A 19,848-nucleotide genomic window follows, 5' to 3' on the forward strand; every position below is an offset into this window, starting at 1 on the left:
CCCTTTAAGAGGGCGGGGACCCCAGAGTGGCGGCGGCTTCGAATGCGGCCTGGCGCAACCTCTGGCTTCGCGGAGACCCTCGCTCTGCCAGGCTCGGGGTCGCAGCGACGCTGCCCCACATTCCAGTGCGACGGCACCGTCACCTAGACCCTGACCCTCCCGCCGGGCGGGGTCCGAGGCCCCGGCACCCCGTCGTGCTGGGGCCCGCTCCGCCGACTCATGGGCCTCAGCCCACCCGCCGTCACCATGGTAATGCTGCGCCCGAGCCCGGGGATCCCGGGCCGCCTGGCCCCAAAGCTGGGGAACTGTTCCCGCGGTTCTAGCCCCTCGTCCCCGCCGGGGTGAGCCGCAGGGCCGGGTCTGGGCGAGAGTTAGGGTGGCGTCGGGGGACTTGGGCCTTAGCTGGAGTTTGGCATGTATAGGCCGGGAGACCTTGGGAAGGCACCCCCCACCCTCGCCAGCTCCAGTTTCCTTCTAGCTGCCTTCCTTCTCTCCTTCCTCGTCCCTCAGGGAACTGATCAGAAAGAAGGAACGGTGGCTTGGGGCAGTTTCCTCTCCTGGGACTCGAGAGTTAGCTTTTAGGTTAGGTAGAAGGAAGCCACTTGCTCGGCATTCAGAGACAAGTCCACTGTACTGGGCATGCTTTGATTTATGGTAGTTTCTCTTTTATGATTGATAGGTTTCTCAGGCCAAACCTCTCAGGTGTTGCAAAATCCTTAGGTCCATGTACACAGGGCTGAGTGAAAAGAACAACCCTCGTTCCCCTTAGCTGCCTTCCCTTTGCTCCCTCCCCCCTTCCAGGATTAATGCGGATTAATCTGAGCGGATTATTTTACAAGAACGGATTCTAAACCATCTAAGCCTTTAAATTAATCCTATCTTCTCTCTCCCCATCCCTTATCCCTCCCCCAGCACTAGCAAACAAACAAAGTACAGTACACCTGCTTTTAGAAGTGGGTAGAAGCACAGTGAGGACAGAGTGTACTTGCAAATGGTATTTCTCTCCCAACCTCAATTGCTTTGTTTTCCTTTCAGGCATGCAGTTTGCAGAAGCTGTTTGCTGTGGAAGAGGAGTTTGAAGATGAGGTAAGGAAGTGTTGGTGATCAGAGACGGCAGAGCAGGTCTCAAGATGTAAACACCCAGGCCCAGAGGAGTTTGGAACAGCTTGCCCCAGTCCCCTTTTAGTTGACATCTATAGCTTTCTCATCTGTAAGAAGCTGAGAAACGAGGAGGCATGTAAACAACCTATTTAACTGTCTTAGAAACAAACAGAAGACTGGAAATGAGTTGCCTTATTGTCATACCTTTAAATTATAAGGGCCTCTGTCTGGAAGCTGTGTCATGTAGGTGACTTAATCCATCCTCATGATGACATACCTGAGGTGAAAAAAAGTTTATGGAGAGTCACTTGAGGCGACAGCACAGTTATTGGACAGCAGGTGTCCTAGGGTCACCCACTGGCCATGGGAGCCAGGGAAAATTACTTCATTCTCTGGCCTACAGTTTTCTCTTCTGCAATGTGAGGGGTGTGGGGACGGGTGGCTTCTGTGATTCCTTTCCCTCTGTCTGTCTGCTCAGTAGACTAGGGGTTAGAGCAGATCTAAAGCCAGCATGCCACCACCTTCCAGGCAGCTCCGTCTAGATCCTACCACACACCAATTAAGTCAGAAGTCCCAGGCATGAGCACAGATGGGTGTTTCTAATATGCAGGCAGAGACCACTGAACTAGCAATCTCCACAGCTCCCTTCCCATCATGGATATAGCCATGCAGCCTGGAATTGCTACCTCAAATCCTTTTCAGAAGGAGGCAAGATTTAAATGAGTAAAGTCCAAAGAGGTAAATTAACCTGCCTAAGAATACTGCACAATCAGCCAGGACAAGACTCCTGCCTCCAGTTTAATGTATATGGAAACTATTAATCTACATTTATTGTCAAAGAATTGTTTTGTTTTACCAGGGATGAGTAGTTCAAATTGACTTTTTGTTTCCCAGCACTTTGCATAAAAAATCCTACTTAAAATTCATTCAGATGCCTAATGTGTGCCTGTTATAGTGGTTACTGCACTGGGGTTCCTTCTGGCAGCCCAAGCCCCACCTCTGCCTTTCTTTGAGGCTTTAGAAAGCCAAGGTTTAAAGGGAAGAACAGACTTTCCTTAGGCCTTTTCCTTAAAAAAATGCGATCTCTGACTGGTCTCATTCTTTGAGGCCCTCAGACATAGTGACAAGGGCATCCATGGGTTCAAGCCTTGGTTCATGAACTTACTTCACCTCTCAGAGCCTTGCTTCTGTCATCTATAAAATGGGAGTAATAATAGTGCCTATTTATTGGGCCATCATGAGAATTAATTGAAAGAATTCAAGTAAAATGATTACATTGTACTTGGCATCCAGGGAGGGTTCACATGGTAGTTATTTTAATTACTTGGGGACTTGATTTTTGTTTTTACAACAAATAATCCAAAATGGCCAGTTTTGGCCGGGAGACATACCCTTGTCTTTGTCTTTCAGGCTGAAAAACTGACTGTTGAAGTGATCCTTTTGGGTCTTCCCAGGTGATGGTAGGACTGCTAAGCTAGTAAAGGAATTTGAGTGAAGGGCTCAGAGAGCTCAAGTTCTCAATTCATGAAAATGGCAAATCAATCCTTTACCCCTTCCCAAGGCAAAGGACAGGTCCGAGAGTGAGCACTTAGGGAGAACGGGAATCTGTGAACCCCCAGGGGCATCAGGATTTTATTGCTGCTGTAATACTTAATTATCATTACTGCTAATTCTAAGGTGGCCCTGTCAGAGTGCAACTCCTGAAAATATACAAATCAGGAAAAAACCTTTTCTTAGGCCCAACAGTCCAGTGTGGTAGCAGGGGGTGGGGGTGGAGGGGACCTTCCTGTCAGTTAAATCAGCAGTTCTGACTCAAAACACCCTCAGAACAGGTCTGTTGCTCTTGAAGGTGTCAATCTCACCTTGCTTCCCAACTGGAACCTAGACTTAATTTAACTTGCCTGGAAAGCTATATTTAACTTCTGCCTATTTTGCTGGGTCCAAGGCCTCTCTGGCTACCAAAGGCTGTGTGTGGGGTGGTGTCGGGGGTGAAGACTGGGCTGAGGACAGGCAGCCTGACCAGCTGGACATCAGAAAGCTGGAATGGGTGTGTGACCTTGGGTGGTTCAGTTGACTCCTTGGTCCCCTGGTACATTTGCTTCTGCTTCCATAACTGCCCCCCCAGAGAGTAAAGAAAGGGAGAAGCTACCTGAAGACTTAGCCTGGGAAAGCTTCTGATAGAAGCCTGGTGGTGGGCTCATAGGCATGGTCAAAGGTGATGAGAAACACACCATCATTCTTTGTGCCCTGGTTTCTCGCTTGCTTGTGTGCACATACATATCACAGGCCTGAACCAGGAAAGGCAGAGCGCTTCTTGATTTCTAGATACCAAAACCCACTGTTACTGTTTCTCTGTAGGATTTCTTGTCCGCTGTGGAGGATGCAGAGAACCAGTTTGCCGGCTCACTGCCTGTGAATGCTGGGTGCCTGAGACCTATCTCTTCCAGGCCACAAGTGACTGTGCAGGTGCAGTCCTCCGGATGTACTTCTCCTTCAGAGGCTTCAGGCCTGCCAGCCCTGGGACTCTGCCTTCCTACCTCCAGCATGCCCAGGGCCATCCAGGGACCCCTTTCCATGGGAACAGCCCCTGTAAGGCCTGCCCTGACTTCCAGCAGCTGGACTGGCAATCAGAGAGAAGTGACACTGACAGAGGTGCTCAGAGAACCAGCAAGACCCCTGTCCTCAGCCCCCCACCCCCTGCTCACCTTTGAGAGCCAACAGCAGGTGCTTGGTGGCCTTGAGGGAGCTGAGCAAGATGAATTTGATAAGGTCCTGGCAAGCATGGAACTGGAGGGGCCTGGCATGGAACGGGACCTTGGGATTGGCAGTGAGGCCAGAGGAGTCCTGCCCACCTGGCAGGGGGAGGACCCACTATTGGCTAAAAAGGCCCGAGTAGCTGAGCTGATTGGATCTTGCCAAAAGGGGCCTATGCTTGCTTCCCACGTAACAGATATCAGGTCAGCCCAGGACCAGCCTCGACATCCTTTTGCCCACTGTAGGACGCCACAGCGCCCATTGAGACTTGGTGCCCTGGGTCTTCCCATCTCAGCGGCTTCAGCAGGTCTCACTCAGGAATCCCACTGGGAAGTCTGTCCCAGAGGCTCTCCTCTTCTAGTACCTCAAACTATTGAAAGCAGCCCTCAAAACCGTTTCCCCAGTCAGCCATTTCGATCTCCAGGTGCCTGCTTAAGCAGCAAACTTCACCATCCTGGGCCACAAGCTCTCTACTCACACTCTTCTACTCCCTCAAGGCCTAGCTCTGGATTGTTTTCTCGGGGGCTGATAGAACCCCGAGCTCCAGTGGCTTCTGTCGAGTCACCTGCCAGCACCCCAAAGGGCCCCCCTTCCTCCCTCGTTCCCCCAGCAGCTCTGCAGACACCCATAGTCACCAATCATCTGGTGCAGCTGGTCACTGCTGCCAGCCGGCCACCCCAGCAACCCACCCGCCCCTCTGCCCAGGCCAAAACACGCCGCTTCCCTGGCCCAGCAGGGGTCCTGCCTCACCAGGTGAGTGATATCTTCTCTCTGACAGGAGCCAGAGACGCCCAGGGCAGCGGTAGGCGAGGGAAAGAAGTAGAGTTCACTCCTGGAGTGAAGAAAAGAAGTGAAGAGAGGGAGGGTTTGTTGAGCTGGGGGAGAATTCAAAAGAAGTGGAGAGGGGGAAGTAAATGCTGGAGAAACCACATGTGAGAGAAGAGCTTAAGGCCTTTTCATGCATCTATTGCATACCTACTGTGTGCTGGGCATGGGAGCAGGAAGGATCATTCACTGCTATTTGCTAAGGATCTATGCGGGTTGGGAATTTTGCTTGGAACTGAGAATACAGACATTCTCAATGGTAAGCCCTAAGGAGCTGATGGTGTGGTGAAAGAAGCTGACGAACAAACGATTATCCCTGAAGTGCCCGGTGTGAGGGGATGCCATTACCTGGGGCCTGCTGAGTGGGATTTGGATGGATGAGTAGGAGGGTAACAGGTGTGTAGAAGACATTCCAGCACTGGGAAGACAGGAAAGAGTGTATGCAAAGGCACAGAGGTATAAGAGTAAGTCGGAACATTGCTTGTGGCTTCCCGGTGGGGTCAGCATGGGGAAGTTGGGGCTGAAAAGGAGACAGGCCCTGCTGAGAGTTTGGATTAGAGCAGTGGTCGAAGGACAGGATCCATCAGTCATCCGGGGATTGTATTCTGGATAATTGGGCTCTGAGAGTCTAGTCTGATGGTGATAGGTACACCTCCTTTCTCCCCATTTTAAGGGTGTCTGGAACAATTTCTGTCTGGACCTGCTCTTCCCTAGCATTTAAAGAGAAATCCAAGGAGACCGTGATTTTCTTCCTGGGCAGGATCTCCCTGTAGGAAAAGGCAAGATCTCTGAGAAGAGACTTGGGGGAACCACCCCTTGCCCATCCTTTCTGTTTGGGTCATTGCCCCCTTCAGGCAGCCCTGAGTTTTGCTCCTGAACCTGCTCTGCTTCCTCACATTCCCAAAATGATCCCCAAAGTGTCTTTTTTTGAGCTGCCAACGAGGCTCCTGAGACTTCGTTAGGAGAGCTGTAATATGTGTTAATTGTCCCTGATAGTTTCCTGAACGCATTATGTAACCCAGACGAGAAGCTGTACTTGTAAATAACATCTGCTGAGTTTGCTCTCGCCTTCTTCTCTCCCTCCTTTTAGCATAGTGGGAAAAATCTGGAGGAGATCATGGTTTCCACTCCCCAGACTCCGACTCATGGTGCTCTGGCTAAATTCCGGACAGAGGTAACTAACTTGTTGCAAACATGAACTTCCTGGGCATTTGAGAGCGAGGGGCGTCCCAGCATGCTTCAGGAGTTGACAGAGTTGATGCTGCTAGGCCTGTTCCCTGATGTCACATACCAAAGGGCACTTGGGGAAAGTGGTTGGGAGAGGCAGCAGTGTTCACTGGCAAAAAATGAAGTCTAGATCCTGATGCCGGCCAGGCCTTAACCAATGCCATGGGTCCAGCCTTCTTTCCCACCTAAGAAATAAAGGTCCAGCTAACGTCATCTTCCCATGGAGGAGGAGAGTGACTTAAGTATTATGAAATTCTGTCTTGGGGACCCTGCCACTCTGGTTTCTGGGCACTGAGTGGGAAGGATCTGCCTTCCTTCATCTTGCCTCCACTTCTAGCAGGTTCCCTTTGGTGGGTGGGACCCAGCCTCCTTCCCTGGGATTCTGGCCGGCCCACTCAGCCCTGGTTTTTTTTTTTTTTATAAGATTTTATTTTTTATTTTATTTCTTTCTCTCCCCTCCTCCCCCCCCCCCCCATTGTCTGCTCTCTGTGTCCATTCTCTGTGTGTTCTTCTGTGCCTGCTTGCATTTTTGTCAGCGGCACCGGGAATCTGTATCTCTTTTTGTTATGTCATTTTGTTGCTTCACCTCTCTGTATGTGCGGCGCCACTCCTGGGCAGGCTTCACTTTTTTCATGTGGGGCGGCTCTCCTTGCGGGGGTGCACTCCTTGCATGTGGGGCTCCCCTATGTGGGGACACCCCTGCATGGCATGGCACTCCTTGTGCGCATCAGCACTGCAGGTGGGCCAGCTCACCACACAGGTCAGGAGGCCCTGGGTTTGCACTCTGGGCCTCCCATATGATAGGTAGACACTTTATCAGTTGAGCCAAATTTGCTTCCCTGTTTGTTTTGTTCTAACTTTTTATTTTGAAATACTTTGAAATTTATAAGACAGTTACAAAAGTAAGACCAACTACTTACCAAGATCTCTTAACATACCCCTACCTCCCCAGATATCTAGTTCCATCAATTTTAACGTTTTCCATATTTGCTGTGTCATTGTATCTATCCATTCATTTATCTATCAACCCATTTTCTGAATACCTGAATGCAGGTTATATGTATCATGTTCCTTGAACACCTAATACTATCATTACATTTCCTAAGAACAAGGATGTTTACTCATGTAATCACCTTAAGTGCAGTTATCAAGTCCAAGAAAATTAAAATTGATATAAAGCTGATAGTCTATATTCCACTTTTTTCATATATCCCAATTTTGTCTGTTTGAGCCTTTTCTTCTTACTTGTTAGAGCCTATCCAAGATCGTGTATTGCATTTAGTTGTCATGTCTCTTTAGTTGCTATTTCCTTTTTTTTTTTTAATTGTGGGAACATATATACAATATAAACTTCGCTATCTCAGCCACTCCCAAGCGTACCATTCAGTGGGATTAATCACATTCATGCTATTGCGGAACCCCCACCACTTTCCCTTACTGAAACTCCCAATCTCCCCAAACAGAAACCCTATACCTGTTAGGCATAAACTTGTCATTTAGCAAGCCTCCCACCCCGGAAGCCTGTATTCTAATGTCTGTCTCTATGAGCTTATATCTTCTCCATTAGTTTCTTTGTAGTTACCATGGGGCTTAAATTTAACATCCTAAATCAACAGCAGTCTCGTTTACTTTGGTACCAACTTCAATAGTACACACAAACACAAAATATGTTGCTATACCCCTCAATCCCCCAAGCTTTATGTACTTCTTATCACAAATTACATGTTTGTATTAATATATTATGCATCCCAAACTACTGATTTATCATTACATTTTATACATTTGCCTTTTAAATCCTTTAGGAATTAAAAAGTGGAGTTACAAACCAAAATACAGTAGCACTGGTGTTTACATTTTCCCTCACTGGAGATCTTTATTTCTTCATGTGAATTCAATCTATTTTCTATTGTCCTTTCCTTTCAACTTGTAGATCTCTAGCATCTCCTATAGAGCTGGTCTTGTGGTGACAAATTCCCTTCGCTTTTGTTTATCTTGGAATATCTTAATGTCTTCCTCATTTTTTGAAAGACAGTTTTGCTGGATATAGAATTCTTGATTGGAAATTTTTGCTTTCAGTATTTTAAATATGTCATCCCACTGCCTTCCTGCCTCCATGGTTTCTGATGAAAAATCAGCACTTACTCTTATTGAGGGTCCTTGTCTATAACATATTACTTCTCTCTTGAAGCTTTCAGAATTCATTCTTCTTACTGTTCCTCAGAATGGATGATTTCAATGATCTTATCTTCAAGTTCACTGATTCTTTCATCTGCCAGCTCCAATCTGTTTGTTTGTTTTTTTAAATTTCTCTTCCCCCACTCCCTAGTTGTCTGCTCTTTGTGTCCACTTGCTGCGTGTTCCTCTGTGACCACTTCTATCCTCATCAGTGGCACTGGAAATCTGTGTTTCTTTTTGTTGTGTCATCTTATTGTGTCAGCTCCCCGTGTGTGCAGTGCCACTCTTGGGCAGGCTGCACTTTCTTTCACGCTGGGTGGCTCTCCTTATGGGGCGCACTCCTTGCACATGGGGCTCCCCCATGCGGGGGACACCCCTGAATGGTGCGGCACTCCTTGCGCACATCAGCACTGTGCATGGGCCAGCTCCACACAGGTCAAGGAGGCCCGGGGTTTGAACCGCGGACCTCCCATGTCGTAGGCAGACACCCTATCCATTGGGCCAAGTCTGCTTCTCTCCAATCTGTTTTTGAACCCCTCTAGGGAATTTTTAATTTGTTACTGTAGTCTTCAGCTCTGTTTGGCTCCTTTTCATAATTTCCATTTTCTATGATACTCTCTTTGTGTTAATCTATCATTTCCCTGATTTCCTTCATTTAAAAAAGAAAATATTTTTTATTTATTCCCCCCCCCATTGTCTGCTCTTTGTGTCCATTCGCTGTGTGTTCTTCTGTGTCTGTTTGTCTTCTCTTTAGGTGGCACCGGGAACCAATCCTGTGACCTTCTGGAGTAGGAGAGAGGTGCTCAATCTCCTGTGCCTCCTCGGTCTGCTGTGTCTCTTATTGTCTCAGCTCTGTGTCTCTTTTTGTTGTGTCATCTTGCTGTGCCAGCTCTCCGCTTGGGCCAGTTTGCTGTGCAAGCCTGCCCTCCTGCGTGGGCTAGCACTCCTGTGGAAACCAGCACTCCACTCAGGCCAGCTCACATGCAGGCCAGCTCGCCCCATGGGCCAGCACTCCACATAGGCCAGCTCTCCACTCAGGCCAGCTCGCTGTGTGGGGCAGCTTTCCTTCACCAAGAGGCTCCAGGGATCGAACCCTGGACCTCCCATATGGTAGACAGGAGCCCAGTTGCTTGAGCCGTATCTGCTTCCCACCCTTTAATTTTTTGTCCATGTTTTCCTTTAGCTCTTTGAGCATATTTGAGACTTTTTTTAAAGTCTTTTTTCTTGTATGTCCCAGTCTGGTCCTCCTCACTTATGGTTTCTAAAACTTTAAACTTATCATTTGCCTGGGACATTACTTCCTGTTTCTTTGTATATTTTGTAATTTTTTGTGGAAACCTATTTTGATATTTTAATGCGTTATCACTGGTATTTAGACTTCGATATGTGTGTTCCTTATGTTTATATCTAGCTAGTGTTATGACATTGAATAGGAGTTAACCAAAAAAAAAAGAGGGAAAAAAACACCTTTCTTAGTCTTTGCAGATTGAGCTATGCAAGTATTTTCCTTCAGGACGTATGTCTTGGGCAGTTTTCTCATAGCCGGGGTGCTGTACTGTATGTCCTATAGCCAGCAGTCCCAACAATCCCTTGCTCCAGGCAGCACAACTTGACTGCTCTCCCACAGAGTTCTGTGGGATTGCACTGTGAGCTGCCTTCTACGTGTTGTGCAAGTTCTGAGACAGTAAGTCCCTCAGGCCACCACCAGACAGATTGGGCCAGATATATATGGTCCCCAATATAGGGACCAAGGATCTGCACTGGGAATGTACACAGTCTCTGTGTTGAGCTGGTGAGGGTGGACGAGGGGCCAGCAAGGGTACCCTAAGATCCTACTGCTTTTTTAAAATATTTATTAATATTATTTATTTATTTCTACACCATCCCCATCCCCACCCCTGTTGTTTGTGTTTGCTGTTTCTGTTCGTTGTGTGCTCTCTTCTTTTTGGAGGCACCCCAAACCCAGGATCTGCCATATGGGAGGGAGGTGTCTAATCACTTGAACCACTTCTGCTGCCTGCTTTGTTGTATCCTTCATTGTGTATTGTGTTTTCCTCCTTGACTGTCTTTGTTGCATCAGCTTGCCATGCCAGGCCATCTCATCAGCTCGCTGTCTTGCTTGTCTTCTTTAGGAGGCACCAGAACCTCCCATGTGGCAGGCGGGAGTTCAGTTGCTTGAGCCACATCCATTTTCCCCTACTGCTTTTTTTTTTTTTTTTTAATTTATTGAAGTATATCACTCATACATAAACATACATGAACAATAAGTGTAGAGTAATAGTTGTGAACTTAAAAAAAAAACATACATAACATCATACAGGGCTCTCATACCTCACCCTACCACCAATACCTTGCATTGTTGTGAAACATTTTTAACTAATGATTAAAGAGCATCCTCAAAATATTACTACTAACCAAAGTATTTTACCCCAACCCACCGTATTATTACTTTACAATACATTTTTATGACAGAAGTTGTAAACTTACAAAACAGTCATGCACATGTACAGAATTCTCATACACAACATCCCTCTATCAACACACCACACTGTGGTGGAACATTTATTATAGATTATGAGATGATATCAGATTTTTACCAGTTCCATAGAATTCATTTGGCAAACTTTTCCCATACTCCCCCATTATCAACACAGTACACCTTTGGCATAAATGCATTAATATTACATTACTATTGTTAATCACAGTCCATAGGTCACTCCAATTGTATTTTTCCCATGCTTCTCCGCATTCCCATCACCCTGCAATAGTGATGTACATCTGCTCTAGCTCACTCACAAAGGACCCTCTTGCATCTATACCATCAACCACAATTCTTATCCACCTCTGGGTTTACTGTGCTGTTCAGTCCTTAGATTATTCTCTCGCTTTCTGTCAATTGGCATTTACATCCCTAGACTACCATTTTCAGGCATATTCCCATTTATAAACCAGCTGTTACTCACTATAATATGTTACCATCAACTCTGTTATTTCCACACTTTAACAGTAAAGTTAATTAAAATTTCTACATGCATTAAACACCAGTAGTTCATCTCAGTCCTCCTCTTATCTCCTTTAAGAATCCATCACCGGGAAACGGACTTGGCCCAGTGGTTAGGGCGTCCGTCTACCACATGGGAGGTCCGCGGTTCAAACCCCGGGCCTCCTTGACCCGTGTGGAGCTGGCCCATGCGCAATGCTGATGTGTGCAAGGAGTGCCGCCCCACGCAGGGGTGTCCCCCGCGTAGGGGAGCCCCACGCACGAGTGTGCCCATAAGGAGAGCCACCCAGCGCAAAAGAAAGTGCAGCCTGCCCAGGAATGGTGCTGCCCACACTTCCCATGCTGCCAACCACAACAAGCGGACAAAGAAACAAGACGCAGCAAATAGACACAGAGAACAGACAACCAGGGGAGGGGAGGGAATTAAATAAATAAAATAAATCTTTAAAAAAAAAAAAAAAAGAATCCATCACCTACCACCAGGTCTTGAAGGTATTTTCCTACATTTTCTTCTAGAAGCTTTATGGTTCTTGCTTTTATATTTAGATTTTTGATCCATTTTGAGTTAATTTTTGTATAAGATGTGATACAGGGGTCCTCTTTCCTTCCTTTGGCTATGGATATACAACTCTCTCAGCACTATTTGTTGAATGGACTGTTCTGCCCGAGCTGGGTGGGTTTGACAGGCTAGTCAAAAATCACTTCACCATAGATGTGAAGGTCTGTTTCTGAACCATTAGTTTGGTTCCATTGACCTGTGGTACTGTCTTTATGCCAGTACCATGCTGTTTTTACCACTGTAGCTAGGTAATATTATTTAAAGTCCGGAAATGAGAGTCCTCCGACTTCACTTTTCCTTTTTAAGATGTTTCTGGCTATTCAGGACCCCTTACCCTTCCAAATAAGTTTGATAATATGTTTTCATTATTTTTAAAATGCTGGTGAAATTTTTATTGAGATTATATTGGATCTGTATATCAATTTGAGTAGAACTGACATATTAATGATATTTAGTCTTTCAGTCCATGAGCCTGGAATGTTCTTCCAGTTATTTAGGTCTTTTTAAATTTTTTATTTTTTTTTAACACATTTTTTTAATTGAAGTTAATAGATCACACAAAACATTAAATTAAAAAGCATAAGAGGTTCCCATATAACCCACTCCCTACCCTCCCACCCCCATCATTTTTGTAAATTGTATTTTTTTGAAGATACATCACAAAAAATGTTACATTAAAAAAACATGAGGTTCTTGTATACCCCCATCCCCCACCCCACTCCTCCCACACCAACAACCTCCCCCATCATTGTTGCACACTCATCATATTCAGCAAACACATTTTGGAGCACTGCTGCACCACATAGATAATAGTTTACCCTATAGTTCACACTTTCCCCTTTAATTTATTTTAACAGTGAGTTGTAGTTTCCTGAATACAAGTGCTTTATATCATTGGTTTATTCCTGAATATTTGGGTTTTATCATCATACTTTATTTATTTATTTTTAAAAGATTTATTTATTTAATCCCCCCTCCTCCCCCGGTTGTCTGTTCTCTGTGTCTATTTGCTGCGTCTTGTTTCTTTGTCCGCTTCTGTTGTCGTCAGCGGCATGGGAAGTGTGGGCGGCGCCATTCCTGGGCAGGCTGCACTTTCTTTCACGCTGGGTGGCTCTCCTTACGGGGCGCACTCCTTGCGCGTGGGGCCCCCCTACGCGGGGGCACTCCTGCGTGGCGCGGCACTCCTTGCGCGTATCAGCACTGCGCATGGGCCAGTTCCACACGGTTGAACCGCGGACCTCCCATGTGGTAGACAGATGCCCTAACCACTGGGCCAAGTCCGTTTCCCCATCATACTTTATTTTCACCACTTTTTGATACTTTTAGTTACTCTTTTTTTTTTTATTTTTTTTTTTAAAGATTTATTTATTTATTTAATTTCCCCCCCTCCCCTGGTTGTCTGTTCTCTGTGTCTATTTGCTGCGTCTTGTTTCTTTGTCTGCTTTTGTTTCTTTGTCCGCTTCTGTTGTCGTCAGCGGCACGGGAAGTGTGGGCGGTGCCATTCCTGGGCAGGCTGCTCTTTCTTTTCACGCTGGGCGGCTTTCCTCATGGGCGCACTCCTTGCGCGTGGGGGCTCCCCCACGCGGGGGACACCCTTGCGTGGCACAGCACTCCTTGCGCGCATCAGCACTGCGCATGGCCAGCTCCACACGGGTTAAGGAGGCCCGGGGTTTGAACCGCGGACCTCCCATATGGTAGACGGATGCCCTAACCACTGGGCCAAAGTCCGTTTCCCATACTCTTATTGATATAATCTTCATTTCTAGACTCTCTTCCAGGCCTCTCTCTCTCTCCAGTCTTTTCTTTTCAGGCTGTAACACACCCTTTAGTATTTCCTGCAAAGCCAGTCTCTTGGTTACAAACTCTCAGTTTCTGTTTATCTGTGAATATTCTAAACTTGTCCTCATTTTTGAAAGGCAGTCTTGCCGGATATAAGATTCCTGGCTGAAGTTTTTCTCTTGCAGTATCTTAACTATATCACACCACTGTTTTCTTGCCTCCATGGTTTCTGATGAGAAATCGGCTCTTAATCTTATTGGATATCCCTCATGTGTGAGGCATTGCTTTCCTTTTGCTGCTCTCAGAATTCTCTCTTTGTCTTTGGCATTTAACATTCTAATTAGTATGTTGTTTTTGTTTTTTTTTAAACATTCTTATTCGTTAGACAGTTTCTTTTTTTTTTTAAAGATTTATTTATTTATTTCTCTCCCCTTCCCCCCCACCCCAGTTGTCTGTTCTCTGTGTCTATTGGCTTTGTATTCTTCTTTGTCCACTTCTGTTGTTGTCAGTGGCACCAGAATCTTTGTTTCTTTTTGGTTGCGTCATCTTGTTGCGTCAGCTCTCTGTGTGTGCGGCGCCATCCCTGGGCAGGCTGCACTTTCTTTCAGGCTGGGCGGCTCTCCTTACGGGGTGCACTCCTTGCGCATGGGGCTTCCCTGCACGGGGGACACCCCTGCGTGGCACAGCACTCCTTGTGCGCATCAGTACTGCGCGTGGGCCAGCTCCACACGGGTCAAGGAGGCGCAGGGTTTGAACCGCGGACCTCCCATGTAGTAGACGGACGCCCTAACCACTGGGCCAAGTCCACTTCCCTAGTATGTGTCTTGGTGTTGGTCTATTCAGACTTATGCAGATGGGAGTACATTGTGCTTCTTGGACATGGCTATCTATGTCCTTCACTAAGGCTGAGAAATTTTCTACCATTATTTCTTCAAATATTCCTCCTGCCCCTTTTTTCTTCTCTTCTTCTGGGACACACATGACATGTATGTTTGCATGTCTCTTGATGTTGTTTAGTTCCCTGAGTCCTTGTTCAATTTTTTCCATTCTTTTCTTTATCTGTTCTTTTCTGTGTTTGCTTTCAGAGACCATTTCTTCAAGCTCACCAATCATTTCTTCTGCCTCCTGAAATCTGCTATTATATGATTCCAGTGTAAAGTGTATTTTTTTTTATTTATTTTTTCCTTATTTCTCCCCCCTCCCCCCACCTCCTTGTCTGCTCTCTGTGTTCATTTGCTGTGTGTTCTTCTGTGTCTGTTGTATTCTCATTAAGCGGCTCTGGGAACCCATCCTGGGACCTTCCAGAGTGGGAGAGAGGTGATCATTCTCTTTCTCCGCCTCAGCTCCCTAGTTCACTGTGTCTCATATTGTCTCTTCTCTGTGTCTTTTTTTGTTGTTGTTGTCGTGTCATCTTGCTGCATCAGCTCTCCTTGTGGGCAGCTCCACTCCTGGGCATCTGCCCTCCTGCGCGAGCTGCACTCCTTGTGCAGGGGGCACCCCTGTGCAGGGCAACAGTCCTTGTGCACGGTGGCACTCTACATGGCCCAGCTCACCCTGGACCTCCTATATGGTAGGCAGAAGCTCTATCCATTGAGTCATATCCACTTCCCCCAGTATATTTTTAATTTCATTTATTGCGCCTTCATGCCCATAAGATCTGCTATTTTTCTATGTGTGCTTTCAAATTCTTGTTTGTGCTCATCCACTATCTTTTTAATACCTTTATTCTCTTTTGCCATCTCATTGAATTTATTAAGGAGATTTGTTTGAACCTCTGTGGTTAGTTTTCTCAACTCCTTTATGTCATCTGGAGGCCTATCTTCCTTTGCTTGGGCCATATCTTCCTGTTTCTTGGTGTAGATTGTAATTTTTTGTTGGTGTCTTGGCATTTGGATTGGAAAGGGATTTTTTTGTCCTTTCTCCCTTGCTGGTTGCATAGTAGGAGCCAAGGATGTAATTGGTGCTGTAAGCTGTGGAGGCCCAAGCTGCCCTCATTGCCCCAGGGACCAATGAAGCTTCTCCCAACTTTCTGTTTAGACAGAGTCACAATAATCCAAATCATGCAGGCCTAGACTGTAGTTGCCCAGAGAAACTGATGAAGTTTCCAGCCCCTTTCTCTCCTGCCTGGGGCAGGGATGGAACTGCAGGTGTGGGCAACATCCTATGCCTTGCTGTTCCAAGGTGCCCACACTTGCCCTGGTAGACTTCCAATTGTGACTTCCAGTCTGTGCCAGCCAAATGTACCTGCAATTACCTGGAAAGGCTGGTGCAGGGCCCACCACCTTCCTCCCTGCTAAAGGTCCCTACAGTCACTGTGATTTTTTTTTTTCAATTAAAAGCAAGTGTTTATTTTGTATTTTAAAAATTATAGAATACTGATCACAGGAACAACTTGGCAGTTGCACTGAGTATTTATTGTTTGTATACTATAATGTTATTTTACATTTATCTGGTCTGCTCCGCTCTTTTTTTGGTTACTATTTGTATGGAATACTTTTTCCAACCTTTAACCTTTTTAAAAAAAGATTTATTTATTTCTCTACCCCTCCCCCCCCACACATTGTCTGCTTTCTCTGTCCATTCGCTGTATGTTTTCTGTGTCTGCTTGTATTCTCATCAGGTGGCACTGGGGATCTGTGTGTCTCTTTGTTGCATCATCCTGCTGCGTTAGCTCTCCGTGTGTGTGGCACCACTCCTGGGTGGGCTGTGGTTTTGTGCAGGGCAGCTCTCCTTGCGCATGGGCCACTCCTTGTGCGGAGGGCATCCTTATGCAGGGAATCCCTGTGTAGGGCGGCACTCCTCGCGTGCAGCAGCACATGAGCCAGGAGGCCCTGGGTATCAAACCCTTGAACCTCCTATGTGGTAGGCGGACACTCTTATCTGTTGAGCTACATCTGCTTCCCAACCTTTAACTTTTAGCCTGGATGTGTTCTTATATTTGAGGTGGGTCTCTTGTAGAAAACATACAGATGGCTCATTCACTGTGATTTTAAGTCAGCCAGGCTTCCCCTTGTGCTCGTGGCAGTGTCAAAATGGTGGCTACTGGCCTTTGTCCAACTTGGGCAGGTTCAAACTTAGCTGGAATTTACTAATCAGTAGCTAAAATCGGTGGCCAACTAATCTCTTCCTCCCGTTTTTGGGAAATGGAGCTTCCAATTCCAGCCACAGAATAGCTTCCGGGACAGCTTGTCCTGCCCAAGTAGGATGACCATGGGTCTCCTCGGTGTGGCCTATATCCTGGAGATATATGGCTCACGTCCGCCAGCTTCCTCCCTGCTGGAGGTGGGGCCAGGGCTTATGCTAGAGCTGCAGTGTGATCTGGATGGAAAGAAGCTGGTCCCTACCAATACTGTGAATTTCAGTCTGCCCTGCTACCCCTTGTGCCATGGGTGGAGTGAAAATGGCATCTGCTGGCCTCTTTCTGACTTGGACACGTTCAAACTTTGGCTGCTCTTAGGCTTATACTTTAGCCTGCCGAATTTACTAATCAGTAGCTGCAGTCGGTGCCCAACCGTCTCTTCCGCTCCCATTTTTGGGAAGTGGAGCTTCCAACTCCAGCCCCAGAACAGCTCCCAAGGTGGCTTGTACCTCCAGTGGAGGATGGGCACCAGCCTCTGTGGAGTGGAGTGCTCTACTCACGAATCTTCTCTATAATTGGGCAGTCTCCTCCTTCCATTCTTTTAAGGATGTTGCAGGGTACTCTTCTGGTCTCCTGGAGCCCCCAAACAGGTGCTTTAAATGGCTTTGGGTGATTGCTAACTGTCTGTAGCATGAGCTGACTCGAGGAGCTCCTTACTCTGCCACCATCTTGCTGGTTGTGTCCCCTACTGCTTTTTTTTTTTTAATTAATTTGTGTTTTTTTATTTTTATTTTTTTTTAAGATTTATTTTTTATTTATTTCTCTCTTCTTCCCCCTATCCCCAGTTGTCTGCTCTCTCTATCCATTCACTGTGTGTTCTGCTGTGACTGCTTCTATCCTTGTCAGCGGCATGGGAATCTGTGTTTCTTTTTGTTGTGTCATCTTGCTGTGTCAGCTTTCCATGTGTGTGGTGCCATTCTTGGGCAGGCTGCACTTTCTTTCGCAGTGGGTGGCTCTCCTTACGGGGCGCACTCCTTGCACCCCCTACGTGGGGGATACCCCGGCGTGGCATGGCACTCCTTGCGTGTATCAACACTGCGCATGGGCCAGCTCCACATGGGTCAAGGAGGCCTGGGGTTTGAACCTTGGACCTCCCATGTGGTAGGTGGAAGCCCTATCCATTGGGCCAAGTTCTAACGCCCTAATGCTTTTAAGTTGCCTTTTTCTTGATTTGGCACTCACTCTGTTACTGCAGCCCTTTAACCATTGCTAACCTATCCCCTGAGAAAGACATTTCTGTCAGTTCTTGCTGGTTATTGAAAGCTTCTGTAGGGGAATGGAATACTGAAGATCTCACTCTGCCATCTTATTTGGGGCAGGGCCTTCTGCCTTTGGTGAGAGACAGGCATGGATAGTCATTTGCTTCCAAGTAATATAAGTCAGGACCTGATCTATTAAAAAAAAGGGACAGAGCACATTTTCTATAGCTGCTTAGTGAAAGATGTGATACGCAACAAAATTTCATGTGCCATTTTCTATGCTTGGGGAAAAATGAGGAGAAAGGTGTGGCCACCATTCTACAAAGTTCTTTCCAGGAAATGCTCCCCTTCCCTCTCACCTCACCATACTGTCTCAGCCAAGAGTCTATAGCAACATGGACCCATTAATGGAGGTTCCCCCTCTGCTCTTTGGTGCCAGATTGTTGCTAGTTCCCAGGCATCGACAGAGGAGGATTTTGCTCGAGGGCCCTGGCTGACCATGAAATCTGTTCTGGGCCTGGATGAAAGAGACCCCACCTGCTTCCTCTATACCTACAGCATCGTCATGGTGCTGAGGAAGGTAAGGGTCCTGGGCCCTGAGACCCAAGGGGAAGTCCATTTGTCTCCTTTTACCAACTTCCTGTCCCCCTACTTAGGGAGGGGACTATCTCTTTCCCCTCTCTTACCCCAGGCCTGTCTCTTTGGTGTATCTTCCATTTCCTGCCTTTTCACTACTTTCCACAGTATTGGGCACAGGCAGAGGGAGAGTGAGGGTTAGGGACTTGTCTGTACTTCCAGGCCCACAAGCAAGTGAGGTGAGCACACTGCTCCCCTTAAAGCTCCCTAGCTGTCAGAGGCCGTGTGCAGACACATGGTAGTACACGTGCTAACCTGTCCCCGCCTGTGGCTTGCTGTGATGGGTGCTATATAAATACATAGATAGACACAAAAGCAAGGAGGCAAGAAGAGAGACGAAGGACCTGCCAGCATCAGGTCGGCCCCAGAGGGAGCTAGGATGATCCATTCAACTGCCCACGCAGAGAACTGCCTCTTTACCCTCACCATGCCTGTGCTCTCCTGCTCCTACCTCCCCTCCTTTTGGTTTGTACTGGCACTTGGGAACCTGAGGATTTGTAGGTGGTCCAAGGCCAGCTCAGCAAATGCCTCTTCTGGTCTACAGGCAGCCCTGAAGCAGCTCCCCAGGAACAAAGTCCCCCACATGGCGGTGATGATCAAGTCCCTGACTCGCAGCACAGTGGACGCCAGTGTGGTTTTCAAGGACCCTACGGGTGAGGAGTTAGGTCCTGGGTTTATCTAATCAGTGTCCTCTGTTACAATCAAGAGATGAGAAGGAGTCACCCTCTCCGTTTACAGATGGAAAAATTGAGGCAGTGAGCAACCCATTTCCCAGCCAGGGCCCAAACCAGTCACTGCCCTGGACCCTGAGCCTGATGGGTCCATGTGGTGTTTGCAGGAGAGATGCAGGGGACAGTGCACAGGTTGCTGCTGGAGACACACCAGAATGAGCTGAAGCCTGGCTCAGTGCTGCTGCTAAAGCAGGTATGGGGAGCTCCAAGTGGGGACCTGCTCTCCACTTGCCCCAGGGAGAAGAATCCCCAAGCCGTCTGTCTCCTTACCTGCCGGCTGCCTTCCCTCCCCAAACCGGGCACTGAGTGGCTGAGTGTTGCCAAGCCCTCCCTGGCTTGCTGGAGCTGAGTAAAGGCTTGTGGCTCGCGAGCCAGCCCCCATTCTTCAGCGGCAGATAGGGATGGGGGGATGTTTTAAGTTGCACTCTGGTTCCAGGACTGGGGCAGGAACGATTTCCATAACCCTGGTGTAGAGGACACCAAGTGGGAGGTGGGCAAGGACCAGGTGACCAGCTGGCAGGACCGAGTGCTCTTGTCAGGTCCAGACCTTCCCCTTCCTCTACTCCAGATTGGAGTGTTTTCTCCTTCGCTCCGAAACCACTACCTCAATGTGACACCCAATAACCTGGTCCACATTTACAGTCCAGATTCTGGGGACAGGAACTTCTTCAGGCCACCTCAGCCCTTCTCCAAGGTAAGAGGGGCAGGATGGAGTGGGGACT

At 47.3% G+C, this 19,848-nt stretch overlaps 1 protein-coding gene across 4 annotated transcripts in view; it reads left to right on the top strand.

Annotated features, from left to right (window-relative positions):
* Window positions 1–19,848, top strand: part of HROB (homologous recombination factor with OB-fold) — a 24,037-nt gene continuing 4,189 nt past the window's right edge. For 2 of the 4 annotated variants that reach the window (XM_004451577.3, XM_004451578.2), the window contains exons 1-8: window positions 1–249; window positions 1,036–1,086; window positions 3,460–4,608; window positions 5,771–5,854; window positions 18,199–18,339; window positions 18,940–19,048; window positions 19,234–19,319; window positions 19,695–19,820. In XM_004451577.3, the coding sequence (XP_004451634.1) occupies window positions 220–249; window positions 1,036–1,086; window positions 3,460–4,608; window positions 5,771–5,854; window positions 18,199–18,339; window positions 18,940–19,048; window positions 19,234–19,319; window positions 19,695–19,820 (1,776 nt within the window). In that variant the 5' untranslated portion in view covers window positions 1–219. Of the gene's footprint in view, window positions 342–1,035; window positions 1,087–3,459; window positions 4,609–5,770; window positions 5,855–18,198; window positions 18,340–18,939; window positions 19,049–19,233; window positions 19,320–19,694; window positions 19,821–19,848 lie in introns of all 4 variants that reach the window. The other 2 variants (XM_023586872.3, XM_071210703.1) reach the window with 2 other exon arrangements.

Source organism: Dasypus novemcinctus, chromosome 21, assembly GCF_030445035.2.
Source record: "Dasypus novemcinctus isolate mDasNov1 chromosome 21, mDasNov1.1.hap2, whole genome shotgun sequence".
Classification (NCBI taxonomy): Eukaryota; Metazoa; Chordata; class Mammalia; order Cingulata; family Dasypodidae; genus Dasypus; species Dasypus novemcinctus.